The sequence below is a fragment of the Panthera pardus genome, unplaced genomic scaffold (assembly GCF_024362965.1).
Source record: "Panthera pardus isolate Hobbes unplaced genomic scaffold, ASM2436296v1 HiC_scaffold_8, whole genome shotgun sequence".
NCBI classification, from domain to species: Eukaryota; Metazoa; Chordata; class Mammalia; order Carnivora; family Felidae; genus Panthera; species Panthera pardus.
The window spans coordinates 57,636,400-57,662,599 of NW_026527013.1; the positions used below are offsets into that span (position 1 = coordinate 57,636,400).

The 26,200-nt window shown below is 43.0% G+C and overlaps 1 protein-coding gene across 1 annotated transcript in view; it reads left to right on the plus strand.

Moving 5' to 3' along the window:
* The first annotated feature begins 11,030 nt into the window (after positions 1-11,030).
* The window catches only part of RPN1 (ribophorin I), a 30,559-nt gene continuing 15,389 nt past the window's right edge, over positions 11,031-26,200 (plus strand). Inside the window, exons 1-3 of the mRNA XM_019430995.2 lie at positions 11,031-11,352; positions 14,938-15,002; positions 19,316-19,622. Coding sequence (XP_019286540.2) covers positions 11,092-11,352; positions 14,938-15,002; positions 19,316-19,622 — 633 coding nt within the window. The 5' untranslated portion in view covers positions 11,031-11,091. The remainder of the gene's footprint in view (positions 11,353-14,937; positions 15,003-19,315; positions 19,623-26,200) is intronic.

Here is a 26,200-nt window from a genome sequence, read left to right on the forward strand (position 1 = left end):
GGCGCCTGGGTGGCGCAGTCGGTTAAGCGTCCGACTTCAGCCAGGTCACGATCTCGCGGTCCGTGAGTTCGAGCCCCGCGTCAGGCTCTGGGCTGATGGCTCGGAGCCTGGAGCCTGTTTCCGATTCTGTGTCTCCCTCTCTCTCTGCCCCTCCCCCGTTCATGATCTGTCTCTCTCTCTGTCCCAAAAATAAATAAAAAACGTTGAAAAAATAAATAAATAAATAAATAAATAAATAAATAAATGGCGTAAGTAATCCGTGGGGTTGTTGCAAAGATTGAGTGTCCGGATTTAGTGCCTGGTTTCTAATTAATACTAGTTTCTTTCTCATTGACGGTAGTAATGACATAACATCAGCAACCCCGTTGCCAGGCACATTGGTATCTTAATTTACGCTACAACTCTATGAGGTAGGTATTTGTCAGCATTACCAAGTTCGCGAAATAGCTAGTAGCAATGGCCAGATTGTGGTGGGAGACTGATCTTAACTGTTATACCTACTCTTTGGCAGCAGGACCTTGTTGGAGTAATGTGCTAAAAAGGCAGTAAAGAAACGGGCTAATCACCATAGTTCTTGTAGCTTTGTTTTGACAGAGGATTCAAAGGACAGGCTTATGGAAGAGGGAAGAGAAGAGGGTGGGAGAACTGCACCAGAGGGAATGGATGAGAGAGAATAGAACATTTTTTGTCTTGTCTGCACCAGAGGTGAAGAAATGGCTTCGAGCTTGCAGAATGAGAAGTCACGATGGTAGTTGCTATGACACGTTTAGTAGTTACTCTTAGGTGTTAATCCAGCCCCAGAAATGGAGGTTGATGTTGGAAAAATAGGTCCTTTATTCTATTCTGGCAACGTTTACTTACCTATAAAACTGGGGTAATAGGAATCCCTGTCCTAGCCACCTAGCCAGATTGTTTTGAGAGAGAGTTTTGGTGTCCAACCCTACCATTTGATGTGATTTTCAAGGCGACCCCTGTGTTGGCAACGCTACCTACTGGTGGAGGGAATGTGCATCTTTACAGCCTCAATAGAAGCCAAACTGGCAGTGTCTGTTAATACAGAAGTAATTCTTTCCACGAATCTTTTGATCAGCCACATAAAGGCCATAAAGGAAATTATTTTACAGGCGTATGCCCTATGTGCACAGACATGTGTACAAAGAGATAACAATCCAGCATTGTTTGAAGAGCAAAAGCTTGGAAACAACCTAATTGTTCATCACTAGGGGATTGGTTAGATTTAAAACATATGACCTATCTATGTGACAATGTGACCTATCTATATGACCTATCTATGTGCAGCTCTTAAAAAGAACAAAGCGGTGCTGTTACGGAATGAGCTCCAAGATTATATTTATCACATATAATTATGATGGCATTTGGCTGCAAATAATAGAACATTCTTCTACTGCCGCTTAAACAGACAAGTGTCCATCTATTGCAAGTAGTAAATAATCAAGCATAGTTAGAGCTGAGGCTTGTATGGGTATGGTGTGCCTTCAGGGATGTAGACCCTTTTTTTTAATGCAAAAAAGTTTTCTGACTGCGAGCCACATATAAAAAAGTACATAAATCATTAACGTGCAATGTAGTAAATTATTGTAACGTGAACGCCTATGTAACCACTGCCTCGGCTGAGAAAGAGAATGCTGCCTGCATTCCCAGAAACTCCCCGTTTTGCTCCTTTACCCCCTGTGCTGGAAGATCCCCAGTAGGTGTGCTTCATTCTAATCACAGTGCACACAGCAAAATCCACGGCAGGAACGCGATTCAGGCCAGCACTGAGCTCCAGCACGGCCATGGATTTGTGGCCCAACCAGTCAGAGACGTTGATGATAGTCAAGAAATAGGACACAGGAATAAAGTAATTTCCTCAAGTTCTGGTGCCCTCAACACTGGGCCTAACCGTGGTGGACCCAGTGGGGACACATCTTCTGTGCCAGGGGAGACAAAGCAGATGTATGGAGCCAGGCCTGTGATATTTCTGAGAACCAGCTGAGGGTCGTTGGAGGAAGGCCGTGGGCTGAGGGCTGAGTATCTCATCCTGTGTGTGGTCCACCTTGCTGCATTGGTCCACATGCTTGTGGTCGTGGCAGAACTCTAGCCTGGACAGGGCCAGAAAAACAGGGTGGGCAGCAGTATGACCAGGAAGATGTAGCTGAAGGCACTGTCTGATGCTGCCATGCCGTGGAGTTGGCACTGGTCATGGGCAGGGAGATGATCATCAGGCACTGGCGGCTTATGATAAGAAACATGTAGTTGCCAACCAAGGAGAATGGGCTGTCCTGCAAAGTGGCACTGAAAGAGTCCAAGTGCACGACCTTGATCATGGATGGCGGTAGTGGAGAATGGCATGGTTTCCAGGTGCCCCTCCACCAATATGGCAATGAGTATTTAAACAGCAGGATGGCTACTTGGCTGCCCGGGACTCACAGACTGAAAGATCTTCCTGAGCAGGGAGAAATTGAAGTAGTGAAGGACGGTAGGAGCATTGTGGCAAATAGGGTCAGGACATTGCTGATGAGAGTTGAGGAAGCTTCTGTCCAGAGGGGCCAACTGGGAACTAGATGACGAATGAACATACCTGCTAAGCTAAACGAGGCCAGCAACACGTTGAAGGTTATATGCCCAGATGGTTTATGAAGCACCCAGAGGTGGTTATGGAGACGTTCCGGGGAAGCATGGTCCCTAGGCCCCATGTGAAGAAGCCAACCCACATAGCCTTGTTCCTTGCCTGTGGCTGGTGATGGTTTGCCATGGTGAGGGTGTTCTTGTACCACCCGGCTATCAGATCTGTCATTCAGGAAGTTGACTGAGGTTGGGCAGGACCTGGGAGACAGTCCTGGCTTTGTCTCAGGAGTCTGGCAGCCTGACTCTCTTGGAGGGTTCCTACTTGTCAGGCTCTTCATAAGAAGGAGGAGAGCTGGAACTCTTTGGTATTCACACTTCCAAGATCCACAGCACCTACTTCCCAAGTAAGATGTTACAAATAAACAGTGATTTTAGGGATTTTTAGATATCATTACCTGCTCTATCTGCCTCAAATCATCACTTAGACCACGTCCAATTCCAATAGGGTAGCTTTCTGTTTCTGGAAATTGGATACATTCCAGGTCTTCAGGACTCTGTGAAGTGCAAAAATAACTTCACATCTGTTACCAGCTCCTACATTGGTTTATTAGTTAGCGCCTCAACAGGGATGTATTTAATACTTAATTAAGAGCAAGTATGAGTCACATTTTTCTTCCTTATCATCATATCATCGTCGTCGTCATTGTCATCATCATCATCATGATATCCTGGGTGAGAATCCAGTACCTACAGAAGGTGCTGTTTCTGTCCATGGGAAAGACACAAGATTTGTTTGTGCAGGTGTGCAAATGCACATATGTTATTGTCTTGTTGTAGAAGAAATAGGGAAGCCTTTTCCTATTTTTCTACGACTAAGAGATTGAAATTCCACAATGTCCCTCTTAAACTTATGAGTAACATTCATGCAGGACAACACAAACCAAAACGAACAGGAACGTCAGACCTTTGCACTTTTGTCCACATAATATGCACAATTATTGCTTTATGCAGTTGTCTTTTAAGTCAGAGGAAAAAGGGGTACCTGGGTGTCTCATGTGGTTAAGTGTGTGATTCTTGATTTTGGCTCAGGTCAAGATCCCAGGGTCGTGGGATCAAGCCCCATGTCGGGCTCCATGCAGGGTGTGGAGCCTGCTTGGGATTTTCTCTGCCTCTCTCTCTCTCTCTCTCTCGCTCTCGCTCTCGCTCTCTCACTCACTCACTCTCACTCTCTCAAATAATAAAAAAAGTACATCAGAGGAAGGAAAGAGCAGAGCTACAAATAAAAAGTTTCTTTACTTTTTCATTTGGAATTGAATTACTGACTAGTGTCATTTCATTTTAGCCTGAGAAATTCCCTTTAACGTTTCTTGTAGTGCATGTCTGCTAGTAACAAATTTTCTTTTTTTCAACGTTTTTTTTATTTTTTTTTATTTTTATTTTTGGGACAGAGAGAGACAGAGCATGAACGGGGGAGGGGCAGAGAGAGAGGGAGACACAGAATCGGAAACAGGCTCCAGGCTCCGAGCCATCAGCCCAGAGCCTGATGCGGGGCTCGAACTCACAGACCGCGAGATCGTGACCTGGCTGAAGTCGGACGCTTAACCGACTGCGCCACCCAGGCGCCCCAACAAATTTTCTTAAAAAAAAAAAAAATTATTGGGGCACCTGGGTGGCTCAGTCGGTTGAGCATCCGACTTCGGCTCAGGTCATGATCTCACAGTTTGTGGGTTCGAGCCCCACATCAGGCTCTGTGCTGACCGCTTGCTCAGAGCCTGGAGCCTGCTTCAGATTCTGTCTCCTTCTCTCTCTGCCCCTCCCCCGCTGACGCTTTGTCTCACTCTGTTTCTCAAAAATAAATAAATGTAAAAAAATAAATAAAAAATTTGTTGATTTTTTTGGGGGGAGGGGCAGACAGAGAGGGAGACAGAGAACCCCAAGCAGACTCAGTGCCATTAGCTCAGAGCCTGACATGGGGCTTAATCTCATGACCAAGAGACAATGACCTGAGCCTAGATATAGAGCCGGATGCTTAACCAACTGAGCCACCCAGGCACTCCTGTTAGTGACAGATTTTCTTAGTTTTTGTTCATCTAGAAAACTCTTAGTTTCTCTTTCATTTTTATTCTATTACAGTATTTCATTCATTGATTTTTTTGGATATTAAACCAAAGAATGAAAATTCTTGGGGAGAAGTCCATTTCATCATGATGTATAATTCTTTTCATACATTACTTGATTTTGTTTGCTAATATGTTGTTGAGAACACTTGCATACATATTTATAAAATATATTGGTTTATAGACTCTTGTGATGTCTTTGGTTTTGTTGTTAGGGTAACACTGGCCTTATAAAATGAGTTGAGAAGTGTTCCAGAGGCTGTAAGTGTTTGTGTTTTTATAGCTTTCACCAGTTTTACCCCAAAGGTCAGATGGCCTCCTCACGTCATGCTGGAAGTCAGCCCTTCACCCATGTTCTTCATTTAAAAACATTTTTTTAATGTTTATTTTTGAGAGAGAGAGAGACAGAGAGACGAGTGGGGGAGGGGCTGAGAGAGAGGGAGACACAGAATCCGAGGCTGGCTTGAGGCCCCGAGCTGAGCTGTCAGCACAGAGCCCGACACGGGCTCGAACTCACAAGCTGCAAGATCATGACCTGAGCTGAAGTCGGACACTCAAATGACTGAGCCACCCAGGCGCCCCATGTTCTTCATTTTTTTCATTAAAAAAATTTTTTTTTAACGTTTATTTATTTTTGAGACAGAGAGAGACAGAGCATGAACGGGGGAGGGTCAGAGAGAAGGAGACACAGAATCCGAAACAGGCTCCAGGCTCTGAGCTGCCAGCCCAGAGCCCGACGCGGGGCTCGAACTCACGGACTGCGAGATCATGACCTGAGCCGAAGTCGTCCGCTCAACCGACTGAGCCACCCAGGCGCCCTTGTTCTTCATTTTTTGAAGGATATTTTGTTCCTAAAAATTCCTGGTTTACAGCATTTTTTCTTTTTAGCCTTTTGAGGGCATCCCAGTGCTTTCTGGCCTCCATGATTTCTGATGGGAAATCTGTTAAGCTTATGAAAGATTCCTTGTGCGTGGTGAATCATCTCTGCCTTGCTACTTTCAAGATTCTCTTTTTGTGTTTGCCTTTTGTTCACTTGATTATGATGTGTCTAGGTATGGATTGCTTTGAATTTATCCTACTTGGACAATTGTTCTCATACTTTGCTTTAGTTCTTTGAACATATTTAAATAAAAAAAATGTTTTTAGGGTTGCCCGGGTGGCTCAGTCGGTTGAGCGTCCGACTTTGGCTCAGGTCATAATCTCTAGTTGTTGTTGCAACAGTTTGTTTAGCGACTTTCATGAAGGAGATCTGTGTTTTTTGTCATGTGTGGCCAGTGAAGTCTCTGATCAGTTAGCTTAGTGGTCAGCTAATGCTTAAACAGAGATTTCATTAAGTGCCTGGAACCATTAAATCTCCCAAGCTTTGCCGAGAGGCTATGTGTGTATGTTGGCCACAACTTCAATGCTCATGAAGGCAGTTTACAGCCCCACCTTATCCTTCATTTACTGTTTCCACACAGCCTCACCTAGCCAGAAGTGAGAGCTTAAGTCTTCTGAGGTATTTTTTGGGCATGTGTGCAGCCCTACACGTCCTTCTGGTTTCCAAGAAGATGGGACATCTCATTCCTCTGTTCAAAATATTGATTTTGACCATTTCCCCCCAGTTCTCAGTGTATTTATGAGGTGTTTTGGAGGTCCTCACTTCGCCATTCCTGCTAATGTTGTCTTATCCATGTAGTATTTACAAAAGTCTTTACTTTTCACCTCTCGACAGATGACCACGTAAGATGTTTTTAATTTTTGGTCACTGCAAACAAAGCTCTATAAAAATTTTTGTCTGTCTCTCTGGGCAGATGTGCTCACATTTCTCTAGCATATATATCTGGAAGTAGAATTGCTAGCCCTTGGGTGTGCACATCTTTGGTAGGTGATGCCAAACTGTTTTCTTAAGTGGTTATACCAAATTAGAGCAGGGTATGAGAGTTCCCCTTGATCCACATGCCCACCAGCAGCTGGTATTCTGAGACTAAAAGTTTTGCCAGTTGGTGAGTATATAGTGGCATCTTCTTGTGGTTTTAATATACATTTCCCTAATTACTAATGATACTGTATGCCTTTCATCCTTTGTTTTTTTTAGTTTATTTTTAAATTTATTTTGAGAGAGAGGGCATGTGCACATGCCATGCAAGTGGGGGGAGGGGCAGAGAGTGAGAATGAGAGAGAGAGAGAATCCCCAGCGCTGCCAGTGCAGAGCCTGATGCAGAGCTCAAACTCATGAATCGAGAGATCATGACCTGAACCAAAGTCAGACACTTAACTCACTGAGCCACCCAAGCGCCCCGCCTTTCATCCTTATTGTCCATTTGAGTAATTCTTCTTTTGGAAGTGCCTGGTCAAATAAGCAATTCTTCTGCTTATTTTTCTACTGTCTTGTCTTTGTCTTATTAATTTGTATTTTTGTATATATTTTCGATATGAATCCTCTGTCTGTTAGATGTGTTCCAGTGACCATCTCCCACTCTAAGGGTTGTGTTTCACTCAATGGCATCTTTTGAAAAATTTTTTTTTTTTTTTTTTTTTTTAATTTGAGTTCTGGATTTGTAGAAGAGTTGGAAAGAGTAGCAGAGAGTGTTCTGGTCTGATCTCAGACTGTCTGCACAGCTGTTAGTGTGCCCCTCTCATCCTTCACCCAGCTTTCCCTTGTGTGATCCTCTTGCGTAATAATAGAATGGGAGTGGGCATCATTTTTTGTAAAGATCTCTGAGAGTAAGTGGTTTAGGCCTTGTGGGCCACACAGTCTCTGTTGCAACTGCACAACTCTGTTTTGTAGTGTGAAAGTGGTCATAAATCATATGTAAATGAATGGGTGTGACTATGTTCCAATCAAACTTCATTTACAGAAACAGGTGGTTGGCCTACAGGCCATAGTTTTTAGACTCTTGCTCTGTAGGGAAGGAGCATGCTCTCTTCTTCCCCCTTCTCTCTTCCCATTAGGCAGAATATAGACATTATGAGGAAGCAGAGGCAGCCATCTTGGTTCATGACATGGAAGCCATGTGTTAAGGATGGGTGAGTAATCTTATTGAAGGAAGCTGGGTTCCTGGGCTCCATAGGATTATTACATGAGGGATAAACATTCTTTTTGTTTAATCCATTGTTGTTTGGGAATTTTCTAAGAGCAGTTTGCACTGCATACTACTATGCCCATTTTGAGTGGGGTTTCTATCTCGTGCCACCAAAAGAGTTTTGACTAATACACATGACAATAGGAATTTGGGATCTAAATAAAAGAACTGTCCTGAACATTCTTCTATGGGTAATTGATAGGCTCAGTGTTTGACCTTGTTTTCTGTAATATCTGGGTAGTTCTGTCTTTCCAAAATAAGGGAATAGTAAGGAAGGTTCCCTGATCTTGCTAATGTGCAGAGTGTTATTTCTTTTTTTTTTAATTTTTTTAAATGTTTATTTTTATTTTTGAAGGAGAGAGAGACAGAGTGTGAGTGGGGGAGGGGCAGAGAGAGAGGGAGACACAGAATCGGAAGCAGGCTCCGGGCTCTGAGCTGTCAGCACAGAGCTCGATGTGGGGCTCGAACCCACGAACTGTGAGATCATGACCCGAGCTGAAGTCGGGCACTCAACCAACTGAGCCACCCAGGCGCCCCCAGAGTGTTATTTCTTAAACTCACTTGACTGAATGGAAACACTTCTCTGTACCTTTTTAGTGAGCATCTGCAACACCACATGCACATCATGGGAAAGGATGAATTACAGTTTGGTGTTCCCCTTGCCTGTAAAGAAAGACAGGTATATAGACTACCTAGTAGGGGACACAGAGGTAAGAGGGATTAATTGTGTGTGTGTGTGTGTGTGTGTGTGTGTGTGTGTAAAATTCATGAATTGTTCTCAGATGATTTTAATTTTTTTAATTTATTTTTGAGAGAGAGACAGAGTGCAAGTGGGCGAGGGACAGAAAGGGAGGGAGACACAGAGTCTGAAGCAGGCTCCAGCTCTGCACTGTCAGCCCAGAGCCCAATACGGAGCTTGAACCCACAGACTGTGAGATCACAACCTGTACTGGTCATGTGACTATCTCTGTGACTATCTTTGCAAGGAAACCAAAGAAATGGGAGCAGCAGTTGCCTCCTAGGAGTAGGACTAGAAGAACAGAAGATGACGACTGACCTGGTACCCTTTGTGGTTGCCTCCCTCCAAAATGGTCCGCAACTATCTCTGTCTGCCTCCTGGTACCATGGCCTTGCATAATCCCTTCCTACGCTGCACTATGGTTTGGTCTATCACCAATAGAATATGGCAGAAATGATGGTATGTCATTTCTGAGGTTACATTTGATAAGAGAGAAAACTGAAAGGGAAGCCATTTTAGATTTCTTTCTGTGTCAGCCTGACATAAACTTTGTTTAAACCAAGGCCCAGTTGATGGCCCGCCATACATACATGGCATTGTGCACCTACTTTGTAAATGAGTAGCTTGAGGGAAAACCATCTTGTCCTCAAGATAGCTTTCAGTGCATTTCTTGATGTTAAAACTTGTGATTTTTGTCTATGCGAATCTATAATCTTCTGATCTTTTACAAGGTGTAAAAAAATATATAACCCTGTGAAAGCTGTTCATTCTCTGGAACATCGTCTTCCCTGCGAAGAGTGTGTTTCCTGGGCAGCTGCCCTAACTTGGGAACTAAGAAAACCCTCTGTCTTAATTTTAGAGATTCTAAAAGGTTGGCTCATTTGGCATCAACACATTGCAGAAGACACTCTGGCTTCTGTCTTGGTCGCTGTCTCTGACACCTCCTGCCAATAACCACATGAGTGAGCCATTAGTTGGGCTACAGCCTCTGAAGACTTGAGTGGGGCAGGAGGTGCCCCAAGTGCTCTAAGCTCACTTAACTGGTGTTGGCAAGAGAAATGAGAGAGAGTGAGGGAGTAGACTGTGACCAAGATAAAAGATACCCAGGGACAATGGAACGTCTGAAACTCCAGGATAATTCAGGGATCTTTGCCCTGTCACTTGGTGGAAAAAATCAAATTGGTTTTTTTCATTTGGGACCTGGTGGATGGCCCTAGATTTGCAATAGACTCTGCCAAAGCAACTTCCCTGTATTGCGGTTAATGCTATCCATTCTGGCATTTTTGATGGAGAGTTAGGAGATTGGCTTCCTAGTGTCAGGTCTGCTCTTCGATAGCTGTATGACTTTGGATAAGCCACCCTCTCTGGAACTGTATTTCAATCTGTGAAATAAGAATTAGATTGGGATCCCTAATGTTTCTTTTTGTCAATGAAGATCTGGGATTTTATTCAAGGGTGTGGGGGTAGTGGAAAGAGCTCCAGTTCAGAAACAGTCCTGGTTTCCAAACAAGTTGGCATTTATTGGCTTTGATACTTGAGTTTAATAATCTACAAAACAGGGGTAGTACTTACTAAAAAATGCTTAAGTTTATTTATTTATTTTGAGAGAGTGAGAGAGCGAGCAGGGGAGGGGCAGAGAGAGTGGGAGAGAGAGAATCCCAAGCAGGCTCTGCACCATCAGCACAGAGCCCAACATGGGGTTCAAACTTATCATGACCTGAGCAGAAATCAAGAGTAGAACACTTAACCAACTGAGCCACCCAGGTGCCCCGTGGGGTAATAATATTTATAATGAAAAGTGTATGTATTCATTCAATATTTATTGACACCCTGGGATCCTGGAATTAACAATCTAGATAACTTTCTGCCCTCAGAGAGATTGCCTTTTGTAATAGTTTCTTACTGCTGCTAATAGATTACCACAAACTTAGTGGCTTAAAACAATACAAATTTATTATTTCTATAGTTCCTGAGGACAGAAGTCTGAAATAGGTCTCACTAGGGTAAAGTCAAAGAATTTTTGGTTTGAGGTTTCTTACGGTTGCGTTGAGGTTATAACGTACATTTTCAGCAATTGACAATGCCACAGAAGAGAGGTGTCCTTCTGGGTGTATCAAAGGAGTGAGTACATGCTGTCACTAAGTCTTATAATTGGTGATCTTAATCTTGATCACTTGGTTAAGGTGGTGGTTTCTAAGATTCTCCACCATAAACTTATTATTGTTTTCCTTTTTCTAATTACTAAATATTTTATGGGAGATACTTTGGGACCGTGCAGTTAGCCAGTTTCTGCTTAAGCTTTCGCCTAGGGTTTAGTTTCTCCGTTTGCAGAAGACACTGTGGCTTCTGTCTTGGTTGCTGTCGCTCTCTGGAGCAGAAAGCCATTGTTCTCCCAGGAGAGGAGATTGGCAAAGGTGAAGGCGTGTGCAGTCGGGCGCCCCGCAGGCCTCCCGTTGCCCTGGAGACGGGGTCCTTCCTCCGTGGGCGCCGCCATCTTGTGGCGCCAGCCCGGGCCCAATGAGCAGCTGCACGGTGGCCGGAGGCGGGGCGGCGGCGGCGGCGGCGGCGCTCCGCGCGGCCTGCGGCTCAGCTCGTCCCGGTCATGGAGGCGCCCGCCGCCCGCCTGCTACTGCTTCTGCTGCTCGGGGCCTGGGCCCCGGCGCCGGGCAGCGCCTCCCCGGAGGCACCGCTGCTGGTCAACGAGGACGTGAAGCGCACGGTGGACCTCAGCAGCCATCTGGCCAAGGTGACGGCCGAGGTGGTCCTGGTGCACCCGGGCGGCGGCTCCTCGTCCCGCGCCGCCTCCTTCCTCCTGGCCCTGGAGCCCGAGCTCGAGGCCCGGCTGGCGCACCTCGGGGTACAGGTGAGTGCGAGCGGGCCTCGGGTGCCGCGCCCCTCCCGGCCTCGGAGGAAACGCGGAGCCGTAGGCGTCTGCGCGCGCTCGTTCCGCCGCCTCGGACACGTCAGCGTAAGGCTGCTGGAGAGCGGCCGCCGCCCACGTGGGCAACCGCCCCGACCGCGGTCCCCCAGTCCTCACCGCGGGCCCCTCCTGGGCCGCCGGGCGGACCCCGCGGCTGGCCTCGGGCGGTGCGAGCCCCCCAGTCCGGGGAAGCCAGGGGAGGGGCCGCCTCTGGAAGGGCCTGACGGGGCGCGGGAGTGCAGCAAACTTGTCGTGTCCCACGACTTGACGCGGGAGCCCAACTGGAGGACCAAGACGTGAGCCCAGATGGGTATCATTCCTTTAATTCGGTGTCTGGCCCATTGTAGGTGCTTCGTTCTAGCCATCATCCCGTACAATCAGAAATGTAACATTGCGTGTTTTCCCGTTTGTAATTTGAAACCGTTGTTGTAATGTACTTAAGGTTGCTAAGAATGCTTTTTAAATTTTGTCCCTCTCCTTAAAGTTATTTTAAAAAGGCATATAGGTAATGAAACCTCTTTTGAACTGTACAGAAAGGTACAGTCCCAATTCACTCCCTTCCCCCTACCGGTTCTCATTCTTGCACTTACCAGTATAGGGCTTGGAAGTTTGCTATTGTTCTTGTTCACGGCGTTTCAGTGAACACTTTTACAACTCGAGGAAAGGAAACGTTGGCTTACGTAGTCATAGGTTTGGCTTTTTATTGCTATTTTCATTAAACAACATCCGTTAAGTGATTACCCAATTATTTGTTGCGAGGAGAATAGTCATTACAGTGTCATATTGTAAGTACACCTTCCTCTCTGACCGAAACTGGAGCTATAAAGCTGGGTTTATAGAGATCATACTTCTGAAACGACTCCTGTTCCCTTTTGTGCCTTGTCCATGATGGAACGCACGGTTTTACTCAAAGGTGTGTGTAAAGATGGATCAAAACTTCATTTAAGTTGGTGCTGCCACCTTTGAATGTTTTGAATGTTAAATCCCATTCTTTTATTCAAACTAGTCCTGATTTATTGAAGTTGCCACGAGACGGTAGCAGAAGCCGTCTGCCATCATGCTGGAGAATGCTTTTGAGCAAGCTAGATTACCGTACCACATGTCTTACTGGCAGTCTGCTTTGTGTTGGGTAGGTCGTTTAAGTGCATTCTCTTTAACCCTCACAACGACCCTTTGAGGTGTGTGTAGGCCTACTGCAGGTGAGGAGTGCAGTCTAGGAGTTATTTAAACCTCCCTGTGTCAGGTTTTAGAGCAATGAGTGAACCTGGGCTTAGGTTAGTTTCAAACGTTGTGTGCTCTTCGCTTTACCACGTTGCCTCATTTGGTCCAGATGTCTCTGTGGTAGGGTTGTGTTGGGATGTAAGAGCGGCAGTCACATTACCAAATTTATTCAAAATCATTTAATTTCGTAGTTTCATGAGAGGCACAAGTTAAATGGAGGTATGTGTTCCCTTATACTCCTGTCCCAATGGGAAGTGTAACTGGACATTACACTTAGCAAAGAGGGTGTGTTCTCTTCAACGGTTGACTTGGAGGCGTTGGTGAGATGGCCAGAAGTTTTTTCAGTAGGTTATCTTCAGCCCTCCATGTAGAATATCAGGAACTGGTTTGAAGGGACAATGGTGATTACTGATGAGGAGCTAGTGGTTCCTCATCTTAGTACCAGGACCCATCTTAGTATTTGTCCTGTCGTATGACCCTATATTTGAGATCTTTTGTCTCTCTGATCTTTTATTAATTAATATCTTTTATTAAGACAAATCAACATATAATTGAATAGTGATAAGCACGAGTGTACTAGAATGTTACCATTGTGATAAAATTCCAAAGTGATGAAATTTGTTTTTATTAGCCTGTAGAGCTTTATTGAGGATGGCTGTATAATTACTTTTAGGCATTTTATTTATTATTATCTTTTTTTTTTTTTTAAAGGATTTTATTTTTATTTTCAACGTTTTTTATTTATTTTTGGGACAGAGAGAGACAGAGCATGAACGGGGGAGGGGCAGAGAGAGAGGGAGACACAGAATCGGAAACAGGCTCCAGGCTCCGAGCCATCAGCCCAGAGCCTGACGCGGGGCTCGAACTCACGGACCTCGAGATCGTGACCTGGCTGAAGTCGGACGCTCAACCGACTGCGCCACCCAGGCGCCCCTAAAGGATTTTATTTTTAATCCCTATACCCGAAGTGGGGCTGGGACTTACAACGCTGAGATCAGGAGTTGCATGCTCTACCCACTGAGGCAGCCAGGCACCCCTTTTTATTTACTTATTTATTTATAAAATGTTTACTTATTTTGAGAGAGAGAGCGCGTGTGCAGTAGGGGCAGAAAGAGAGGGAGAGAGAATCCCAAGCTGCGCAGAGCCTGACTTGGGCTCTAGTCTTGCTAACCATGATCACATGAACCATGAGATCATGACCTGAGCCAAAATCAGGGGTCAGAAGCTTAACTGACTGAGCCAGCCCGATGCCCTAGGCATTTAAAAATATTAAAAATAGGGGCTCCTGGGTGACTCAGTTGGTTAAGCATCTGACTTTGGCTCAGGTCACGATCTCACGGTTTGTGAGTTCAAGCCCCACGGGCGCTGTGCTGACAGCTCAGAGCCTGGAGCTTGCTTCAGATTCTGTGTCTCCCTCTTTCTTTGCCCTCCCTGACTTGTACTCTGTCACTTTTTCTCTAAAAAATAAACATTAAAAAAAATTTAAAAAATGTTAAAAATGGCTTCTTCTTTGTTATAGTTTTGTGTACCCTACTGGGAAAAAGTTCTTCAGCCCAAAAAGTAGTCTTAATTTTTTTTTTTTTTTTTTTTAGTAGAGGTTGGGTTGGCAGAGAGATCAGTGTGCATGAGTGTTTTCCTTATAGTCTGTTCTACAGTCTCACGATTCAGGGTGTCTACTCTGGGATAGACCCTGCAGCCTGCTGGAGTTAATATTTTCTTCCTGGTTATACATCTGGTGCAGTGAAGGATAAGAATAAGGGAGTGTGATAAGCAGTGGCTGTTGGCTCCTTCTCCCCAAGGGCTTAGGCCACTGTTGACTTCTTTTATGCAAGTATAACCAGTTTTAGCCCCATGGGAGACTTTTCTACCACAACAGTAAATAATCCTATTTATTTTCTGTGCACATGTGTATTTGAATGTAAATGAAGAAGAAAACATTGCCTTTATATTTGGAAATGTAAAGTGTGAGTATAAATTGTTTTTTAAAGTTTATTTGAGAGAGAGTACCTGCCACAAGCCTAATTTTTATTTATATGTGTGTATTTGATCATTCAGGAGAATGTTAGGTACTTATAGAGCTCATTATACAGCTTATTCAGTGCAAAAGTAAGTCTTTGGCAATGTTCTTATGTTTCAGACGAAAAAAAAAACATTACTGAAACCAGAATTCAGTCTTTAAAAAGTTCTGGTAGTTTGAGTACTTCACTGTGGACATTCTGAGGCAGTTAGTTAATTGTTGACTCAAACTTAGAGACAAAAGACATAAAAAAAAAAAAAAAAAGAATAACCTCTTCTGTCCTGTTACAGGTGAAGGGAGAAGATGAGGAAGAGAACAATCTAGAAGTACGAGAAACCAAAATTAAGGGTAAAAGGTAAGCTACCAAACAGAGTATCTGCATATCTTTTTCTTGTTACAGGTTATCAGATCGCGGTAGGAATCATAAGGTAGGATAGTTGCTTCGGAAATAAATACAGTGTTCGGTGTTTTAGAGGCTGTTTCAATTAATATAGTGTGTGGTAGTCTGCTGATCCCTGTGGGGATAGGGATCCCCAGCCAATGGGTGGAGAGCTGGTATGTGAGAACTCCAGGCCGTTGGCCTCAACAAATAGCCACCCATTTGTTGTTGCTACCGTTCTCTTTCCAAAGGGCAGGTAGCTCTTACCCCTTTACCTCTTCTTGAGCCTTCAGGGCACTGAAAGTGATGTTTCTTTGCATGAGGTAGACTGAGCTCTGTGAAGGCTGGGGTTGGGCTTACCTTGTTCTCTGCTTTAACCTCAGCACCCAGCAAGGGGCCTGGCACTTCTTAGTTACTGTAAAACACTTTGTTAAGGATATTTTCCAAAATACATATAAAGCAGGAAGAATTGAATACAGAACCCTCGTATATCTTATCACACAGCTTCAGCAGTTATCAGTATGTTGCATGGTGTATACTGGGCACTGAAATATTTGTTGAATGAATGATGTAGGAAGAAAACATTTTTTATTTTTATTTTACTTATTTATTTAAATTTTATTTTTTTTAAATATACATCCAGGGGCGCCTGGGTGGCTCAGTCGGTTAAGCGTCGGACTTCGGCTCAGGTCATGATCTCACGGTCCGTGAGTTCGAGCCCCATGTCAGGCTCTGTGCTGACAGCTCGGAGCCTGGAGCCTGCTTGGGATTCTGTGTCTCCCTCTCTCTCTGACCCTCCCCTGTTCATGCTTTGTCTCTCTCTGTCTCAAAAATAAATAAACATTACAAAAAAAAAAAATTAAAAAAAAAATAAATAAAATATACATCCAAATTCGTTAGCATATAGTGCAACAATGATTTCAGGAGTAGATTCCTTAGTGCCCCTTACCCATTTAGCCCATCCCCCCTCCTACAACCCCTCCAGTAACCCTCTGTTCTCTGTATTTAAGCATCTCTTATGTTTTGTTCCCCTCCCTGTTTTTATATTATTTTTGTTTCCCTTCATGTTCATCTGTTTTGTCTCTTAAAGTCCTCATATGAATGAAGTCATGTGATTTTTGTCTTTCTCTGACTAATTTCGCTTAGCATAATACCCTCCAGTTCCATCCACATAGTTGCAAATGGCAAGATTTCATTCTTTTTGATTGCCGAGTAATACTCCGTCGTTTATGTATACCACATCTTCTTTATCCATTCATCTGTCGGTGGACATTTGGGCTCTTTCCATACTTTGGCTGTTGTCAATAGTGCTACTATAAACATGGAGGTGCATATGCCCCTTCGAAATGGCATCCCTGTATCCCTTGGATAAATACCTAGTAGTGCAATTACTGGGTTGTAGGGTAGTTCTATCTTTAATTTTTTGAGGAAACCCCCATATTATACTGTTATCCAGAGTGGCTGCACCAGCTTGCATTCCCATATTTTAATTTTTTTAATGTTTGTTTATTTTTGAGAGGGAGCGATAGAGTGCAAGCCGGGGAGGGGCAGAGAGAGAGAGAGGGAGACACCAAATCCGAAGCAGGCTCCAGGCTCTGAGCTGTTAGCACAGAGCCCAGCATGGGGCTTGAACTCACGAACCATGAGATCATGACCTGAGCCGAAGTCAGATGCTTAACTAATTGAGCCACCTAGGAGCCCCAAAAGAAATTTTTTAGGTTAGTGATTCTTTTTTTTTTTTTTTTTTTTTTAATGTTTATTATTTTGTTTTTGAGGGTGAGAGCGAGCGAGCAGGGGAAGGACAGGGAGAGAGGGAGACACAGATCAGAGGCAGGCTCCAGGCTCTGAGCTGTTAGCACAGAGCCTGACATGGGGCTTGAACTCATGAGCTGTGAGATCATGACTTGAGCCGAAGTCAGACGTTTAACTGAGCCACCCAGGTGCCCCTAGATTAGTGATTCTTAACTGGGGGAGGGAATGGTCATGTCCTGCTCCCACCCTGCCCAGGACATTTGGCAATCTTTGGAGACATTTTTAGTTACAGCTGAGGGGTGCTACTGGCATCTAGTGGGTAGAGCCAGGGATGCTGCTAAACATCTATAATACCCAGGATGAGTCCCTCCTCCCAGCAGAGAGTTCTCCACTCACAAATGCCAGTAGTGCTAAGAAATCCTGTTTGCTCAGGCAAATAGCTTTAGCTTATGCTGCAGTTTATCATAAAAAGAAGAAAAATAATTTGATTCTTAACTAGCAAACCATTGAGCCTTACAGCTATTGGTCCCCATACAATTTAGAAAGTGTTAAGTTCGGTCTCCCTGCTTGGCAGAGGTTTTGTTTGTTTGTTTGTTTCTGTTTTTTTGTTTGTGTGTGTGGTGTTTTGTTTTTTTTTTTTTTTTTGCTTGGCAGAGTTTTAAAAACTTTTCTCATTAGTTTTGAATTTTTTAAAAAATGAGAATATGACTTAATTATTGTTCTCTTTCTTTCTTTCTTTCTTTCTTTCTCTTTTTTTATGTTTATTTTTGAGACAGAGACAGAATAGGAGCAGGGGAGGGACAGAGAGAGGGAGATAATAGAATCTGAAGCAGGCTCCAGACTCTGAGCTGTCAGCACAGAGCCCGACCTGGGGCTTGAACTCATGGACCATGAGATAATGACCTGAGGTGAAGTCAGACACTTAACTGGCTGAGCCACCCAGGTGCCCCAATAACAATTTTTTTCTTATGCATTTGCTCATTCATACAAAATTTTATGTAATGGTATATCAATGGGATCATTTTAAATTTATTAATCTATGTAAAGCTTAATGGCAACATTAAACAAGTCATTTATCCTGCAGCCCTAATGCGACCACTGAAATATCTTTGTTCTGATCCGTGAAAAAATCTACTTATACACCAGTATAGTCAGCTCTGTGCTGTCTGCCCAGCCTTTTATCAACCAGACACCTTCATTAGCTGGTGCTTCTGAGTTGCAGTAAGAATTGATGTTTCTAATGATGACCCTGGAGCACTGAAAGATTGTTAAAGTGAGATTCAGTTTTGCTGGGACATGTCATGTGAAAAGGTGGGGTTGTGTCACATTGTGTCGATGGGCTGGAGGGAGAAAGAGTTTGGGGGTTAATTAGGGAGAGATGCAATGATCTAGGCAAGGGAGAGTTGCTTGAACTGAGGTGGGCAGCAGTGGAAAGCCAGGAAGGGATGAATTTGAGTGACATTCTAAGGCAGAATTAACCAGATATTGAGGATGGAGTAGAGTGAGGCATCAGAACATGCCAGAGGGTTTGGTTTAGAAATGGTTAGATGGTGGTAATAACAGAGTAAGGAATCAGGATCATGAATGATACAGGTGTGTTCAGTGGTCAGTAGAGCTGTCTAGTGAACATTTGAAAATAGGAGTTTAGTGCTCAGGGCAGAGTGTGGGAAGAGAAGCAACTTGAAGCCAAGAATTGGTTAAGACTACCCTGGGAAAAGGTGTAGGGCTTATATTTTGAGTGGGTACTTTAGAGTAGGGATAGGATGTGTGATGGTGTAACTGATGAACACATGTCAGTTCTTCAAGGCGTGTCAGCAAAAGTGATCCACGTTCTGACCTTGGAGGACAAATTGCATGGAAGCATGTTAAATGCCTTTAATTTTCCACTGACGGTTTCTGAGTCTACCAAAAATTATCTCCTGGCTTAGAAAACTCAGGTTCATTTTTGAGTTAATATCTTCTGGATTTTAGTAGTTTCCAGGGCATCTCTTTTTGTTTAAAATGCTAGTAGCTTAATTTTTATTTTAGTTATTAGAGTGATAACAAGCTCATAAAACGGATTGGAAAAAAATAACAAAATGAAGCTTAACCTCCACGAGACGATTACCATTAACATTTCAGAAACATTCATTGTAATGTTTTTCTTCACATATATTTATATGTTTATACTTTAGGAAGGAATCATACTGTGTTGTTTGTAAACTGATTTCTGTTATTTGCATCGGATGTGGAAATGCTTAATATCTCTACAGATCCAAACATCTTTTTTAGTGGCTGCCAGAATTCCTCTGCTGTAATGCTTTTAGCTATTATCCTGTTGTTGGACTTTTATGTTTTGTACTCCATTATTATTATAAACAACTTTGAAATAATACCCATACATTTGTCTTAAAAGGCTTAAATTAGTAGGTTAAAGGTGATCTCTTGAAGATAACTGGTTTTGTCTTTGGTACAAAATGTTGCTGTGACCTTGAGTTGCTAGCCCTGTTTTCAAAAACCCTTCATCTCTTAATTCTCTTGCCTTGTTCTTCCTCCAGTGGGAGATTCTTCACAGTCAAGCTCCCGGTTGCTCTCGATCCTGGGGCCAAGGTTTCAGTCATCGTGGAGACAGTCTATACCCATGTGCTTCAGCCGTATCCGACCCAGATCACCCAGTCAGAGAAACAGTTTGTAGTGTTCGAGGGGAACCATTATTTCTACTCTCCCTATCTGACTAAGACACAGACGATGCGTGTGAAGCTTGCCTCCCGAAATGTGGAGAGCTACACCAAGTTGGGGAATCCCACGCGCTCTGAGGACGTCCTGGATTATGGACCTTTCAGAGACATCCCTGCTTATAGTCAGGTAGGCTTGTGTGGAGTCCATTCTGTCTCTCTTTCCTTCAGAGAGTCTCTTCTGGAGTGACTGCTAGTTGACTGGCTGTGAAACTACTAGTTTCACCTGCTGTGAAATGACTCCATGGGGGTCACCTTTCTCATTTTGGGAGTACAGATAGAGGTTCGGAGGTTTAGGAGGATTTTTTCAAAAGGCTCTAATAAGGAAAAACATGGCAAATGAACCTTATAAATTTTGCAACTTGGAGTTTTTCAGGCAGTGACACATGAGCTGAGCCGAATTACTGCATAAGAATTTAGGACCTGACAAAGGCTAATATTAGCCAATGACAATGATTACTAGAGATTGCTGAGGTTGAAGGAGACAGAGTTTATCTGCAGGTACTGCAGGAGGTTTCCTAATACCGAACCCCAAATGTAGACAGTAGTGTCTGTACAAATAAGATGGGCCAAGGCAGGTCTCTCCCCTTGGAAGTCTTGCCAACAGATGAAGTGAGATCTCAAACTGCCTGTGGGCAAGTATGCCAGACGGAGAAGAGGAGCTGGACAGAACATGCCTTGTCCATCCCTCTCAAATTTACAATTAGGGTGTATGGGTCCTCTGGACAAAAAGGCCCAGAGTCTTATACTAACAGAACTCCCATCACATGAAATTAAATGTGAGCCCAGAGGCATTAACTTCCTAAATGCATGCAGGCAGTGGAGGAGAAGGGGATTTGGGAAGGGAGAACAACTTGCTGACTGTCTTTTGTCCTGGGCTCTGTAGTTAGTGTATTCAGTATGATCATTCATTTCATTGAATCATAGTTAAAAAACATAGTTAAAATATTTGTTTTTATCCTCTAGGTATAGAGGAGGAAACAGACTCGGTGAAGCTAAATGACTCCTCCAAGACTAGAGTAACAAATAAAGTAGCTTCCAGGGACGGTGGGCAGTTGTGTGTAGCACAGTGTTAGCAAATATACTCACATGAAAAAATAATAATACAAAATAAGGAGGTAGCATTTGGAGAGCTGAAGTGGGGGTTGGGGGAGAAGGACAAGGCATTGTGGGTAGAGGTCTGGGGATGGGAGACCGGGCGCTGTGCTGGCTGGGGTGGCTGCTGGGGTCATAAGGCAGTCTGCCTTACTGAGCCTAGGCGTTGGGCCTTAAATACAGAGGGAGCAGTCAAGGCTTAAAAAAGACTTTGTTGTTACAGGAAAGTTCAAACATATCCAGGAGTATGGAAAATAGTATAAGCTCCCATACACCTATCACTTAGATTCAGTGGTTTTCACAATATTACTGCACTTGAGCGCTCTCTTTTTCCTCTGCTGTAATATTTTAAACCAAATCTTGGGAGGAATCCTGTCATTTCAACCCATGTACTTGTTTATCATCTCTAAAATACATGGAGGAAAAAAAAATGAATAAAATAAAATACATGGAGGAGTGTCCGGGTGGCTCAGTTGGTTAAGTATCCTGACTTTGGCTCAGGTAAAGATCTCATGGTTCATGGGTTCAAGCCCCACATCGGGCTCTCTGCTGTCAGCACAGAGCCTGCTTCGGATCTTCTGCTCCCCTCCCCTTCACTTGCTCTCTCAAAAATAAACATTAAAAAAAAAAAATAACATGGATATTTAAGACTTCTTTTCATCTCTGTGTTTAGAACATATGTTAATGAGGATGTACAGTCAAAATAGTTCTAATGTCACTTGAAATAATTATTTCTTTCTCAGATGTCAGTTTGACATAGTTAGGGCTATTCATTTTGGGTCATTTTCAACTGTTAAGAATTTATTTTAATTTAATTTTATAAAATGATGGTATATTGGGAGAACTTTAACTTCCACTTTTACCTTCTGTCTGTTCTTGGTGACCATGTATACTAGTTTTTGGTTTATTTTTCTAAATTTTTTTTTTTTAAGTTTATAAATTTATTTTCGAGAGAGAGAGTGTGAGCAGGGGAGGGAGAGAGAGAGGGAGAGCGAGAATACCAAGTAGGCTCCGTGCTCAGTGCAGAGTCTGATGTGATGTGGGGTTTAATCTCACAATGGTGAGATCATGACCTGAGCAGAAATCAAGTCGGATACCTAACCGACTGGGCTACCCTGACACCCCTCTAATTTTTTTTTCTATGAATATATGTAGACTGTAGTAAATGTATTTATGTTCCCCCATTTCTCTAAAATTAGCACCCTGTGTTTACTGTGGCCCCATGGGTTTTGTGGGGGAGTGAGAGTGACGCTCTGTGATTCCTGGTGTAGTAAACATGTGGATAGAGAGTCCTGGGGGCTCGTACTTCTGGAGCTGAGGGACTGGCCACTCTGTGGGTTGTGTTTCCTCTAACTGCATATTTATTTCTTTTTCTTAAAACTGAGTGACCATTCATTTCATGTTAAGGACAGAGGTTTGTTTATTCTCCTACATAGGCTTTTAAATTTTGAATATTTTGGATTTTTGACTTCATTTTATTTTATTTATTTACTTAACAATTTTTATATTTTTTGAAAAGTTTATTCATTTAATACTTCTGAGAGAGAACGCATGTATGTGTGTGCACAAGTGGGGTAGGGGCAGAGAGAGAGAGAGAGGGAGGGAGGGAGACACAGAATCTGAAGCAGGCTCCAGGCTCTTGAACTGTCAGCACAGAGCCTGATGTGGGGCTCAAACTCACAAACCTAGAGATCATGACCTGCACCGAAGTTGGACACTTTACCGACTGAGCCACCCAAGCACCCCTCTTACTTCATTTTAAAATAATAAAATGTTCATGAGATACTTACTTGGCAAATATAGAGGAAAATGTAATGCCAGTTGACATCCACTTTTGACATTGTCGTAACTGAGTCCTTTCTAAGCATAGGGACTTTTTAATGTGGGAATCATATTGTGTATAAAGTATTGCATGATACTTTTGCCTCCTAGGATATTCTGTAAACATTTTACATTACCTTTGTAAACCGTTTTTAATAGCCACTTAAGATCCTATGATTTAGTGTATCTTACAGTATATTTGCCAAGTTTCCTATATGGTGGACAGTTAGGTTTTAAAAAGTTTAATACTATGGCACAAAAACAGACATTCGGATCAATGGAACAGAATAGAGAACCCAGAAATGGACCCCAAACGTATGGCCAACTAATCTTTGATAAAGCAGGAAAGAATATCCAATGAAATAAAGACAGTCTCTTCAAGTGGTGCTGGGAAAACTGGACAGTGACATGCAGAAAAATGAATCTGGACCACTTTCTTAAACCATACACAAAACTAAACTCAAAATGGATGAAAGACCTAAACGTCAGATTTGACCTTGGCCGCAGCAACTTCTTACTCAACATGTCTCTGGAGGCAAGGGAAACCAAAGCGAAAATGAACTATTGGGACCTCATCAAAATAAAAAGCTTCTGCACAGTGAAGGAAACAATCAGCAAAACTAAAAGGCAACCAACGGAATGGGAGAAGATATTTGCAAATGACATATCCGATAAGGGTTAGAATCCAAAATCTGTAAAGAACTTAATCCAACTCAACACCCAAAAGTCAAACAATCCAGTGAAGAAATGGGCAAAAGACAGGAATAGACACTTCTCCAAAGAAGACATCCAGATGGCCAACTGACACATGAAAAAATGCTCAACATCTCTCATCATCAGGGAAATACAAATCAAAACCACAATGAGAGACCACCTCACTCCTGTCAGAATGGCTAACATTAACAACTCAGGCAACAACAGATGTTGGCAAGGATGTGGAGAAAGAGGATCCCTTTTGCACTGCTGGTGGGAATGCAAACTGGTGCAGCCACTCTGGAAAACAGTATGGAGGTTCCTCAAAGAACTAAAAATAGAGCTACCCTACGACCCAGCAGTTGCACTACTAGGCATTTATCCATGAGATACGGGTGTGTTGTTTCGAAGGGGCACATGCACCCCAATGTTTGTAGCAGCACTGTCAAAAATAGCCAAAGTATGGAAAGAGCCCAGATGTCCATCGACGGATGGATAAAGATGTGGTATATAGATACAATGGAGTATTACTCAGCAATCAAAAAGAATGAAATCTTGCCATTTGCAACTACATGGATGGAACTAGGGGGTATTATGCTAAGTGAAATTAGAGAAAGACAAATGTCATATGACTTCACTCATATGAGGACTTTAAGAAACAAAACAGATGAACATAAGGGAAGGGAAGAAAAAATAATATAAAAACAGGGAGGGGGACAAAACAGAAGAGACTCATAAATACGGAGAACAAACAGGGTTACTGGGGGGGGGGTGTGGGGGGGGGGATGGGCTAAATGGATAAGGGGCATTAAGGAATCTACTCCTGAAATCATTGTTGCACCATATGCTAACTAACTTGGATGTAAATTGAAAAAAAATAAATTATTAAAAAAAAAATAGAACTCAATAGCCAAATTATGAAAGAGCCCAAATAAAGAAGATGTGGTATATATACTCAATGGAATATTACTTGGCAATCAAAAAGAGTGCAGTCTTGCCACTTGCAACAGCGTGGATGGGACTAGAGTGTATTATGCTAAATGAAATACGCCAGTCAGAAAAAGATCAGTCTCATATGATTTCACTCATATGTGGAATTTAAGCAGCACAACAGATGAACATAGAGGAAGAGAAGAAAAAATAAGATAAAAATAGAGAGGGAGGCAAACTGTAAGAGGTCTTAAACACAGAGAACAAATTAAGGGTTTCTGGAGGGGAGGTGGATAGGGAAAGGCTAAATGGGTGATGGGCATTAAGGAGGGCACTTGTTGGGACGAGCACTGGGTGTTATATGTAAGTGATGAATCACTGGGTTCTACTCCTGAAACCACTACTACACTGTATGTTAACTAACTTGAATTAAAAAAAAAAAAAGTTTAATACTATAACGTTAATATCTTTGCATATGACTTTTTATATATTGTTAGGGTAGATTTTCTTTTAAATGTTTGTTTATTTTTGAGAGAGAGCAGGGGACAGGCAGAGAGAGAAGGGAGAGAATCTGAAGCAGTCTCCACGCTGCTAGAGAGCCCGATGCGGGGCTCGAACTGACGAACCGTGAGATTGTGATCTGAGCCGAAGTGGGCCACTAAACTGACTGAGCCACCTAGGCGCCCCTCTTTTAAAGTTTTTACTTTAATTCCAGTTAGATAACATACGGTGTAGTATTAGTTTCAGGAGTACAATGCAGTGATTAAACCATGCAACACCTAGTGCTCATTGCATCCAGTGTAATCCTTAATCACCTTCACCTATTTAACCCATCCCCCCACCCTCCTCCACTCTGATAGCCACCAGTTCTTTATAGTTAAGAACCTGTTTCTTGGGGCGCCTGGTGGCTCAGTCGGTTAAGCATCCAACTTCAGCTTGGGTCATGATCTCATGGTTTGTGTGTTCAAGCCCTGCATGGGTCTTTGTGCTGGCAGTGCCCTTCTTCTCAAAAGGAGAGAGAGAGAGATTGTTTTGTGTTTGTCTTGCTCTCGCTGACTTATTTTGCTAAGCACTATATTATGTTGTGTATGTGTATGCCACATCTCATCCATTCATTGGTTGACAGACACTTGGGCTGATTCCATATCTTGGCTATTGTAAATAATGCTGCTATAAACATAGAGGTGCATGTTTCCCTTTGAATTGGTGTTTTTGTATTTTTGGGGTGAGTACCCCGTAGTTTCAGTAGTGCTGGATCATAAGGTAGTTCTGTTTTTAACTTTTTGAGGAACCTCCACACTGTTTTCCAGAGTGGATGCACCAGTTTGCGTTCCCACCAACAGTGCACGCACAAGGGTTCCCTTTTCGCGCATCCTCACCAACACCTGTTTTTTGTGTTGTTGAGTTTAGCCTTTCTCAAGAGTTGTGAGATGATACCTGACTGTAGTTATTTGCATTTCCCTCATGTTGGGTGATGAGCATCTTTTCATGTGTTTGTCAGCCATAGGATAGATTTTCTGAAGTAAAAGTTTTTAAATTAAGGCATATGAACATTTAAAAATGTTTTTTTTGAATGTTTATTTTTGAAAAAGGGCATCCGCACGCACAAGTGGGGGAGGAGGGGGGGGGCTGACACAGAGGATCTGAAGCTGGCTCTATGCTGACAGCAGAGAGCCTGATGTGGGGCACAAACTCACAAACCGCCAGATCACGATCTGAGCTGAAGTCAGATGCTTAACCGACTGAGCCACCCAGGTGCCCCTAAAAATCTTTTGATGCATATTGCCAAGTGGTTTTTCAAAGGGTTAAGCCAATTTATCATGGCATCAGCAGTCAGAAACTGCTGGTTTCCTTGCACCCTTGTCACTATTGACATTAAATAATACGATATGGATGAAGTTGAAGTTTTAAAAATCCAGTCCTAGAATGAGTGAATAAAGTAGTAGGATATATGAGAATGAATACAGTGTCCTTTTCATGGTCTTTTGGGGAAGAAGGGTATTTTTTTGATCCTTCTGTCCTTTTAGATACCATTTTTTAAGGTTCCAGGTGTGTATTCATAGAGGGGCATTTATATTACTTAGTGATTGGGAGGAATTAATACTAATTTCAGTGGTGAAATTGGCAAAGTGGAGGAGGAATTGCCAAAAGTATTTCCTTTAATTCTCT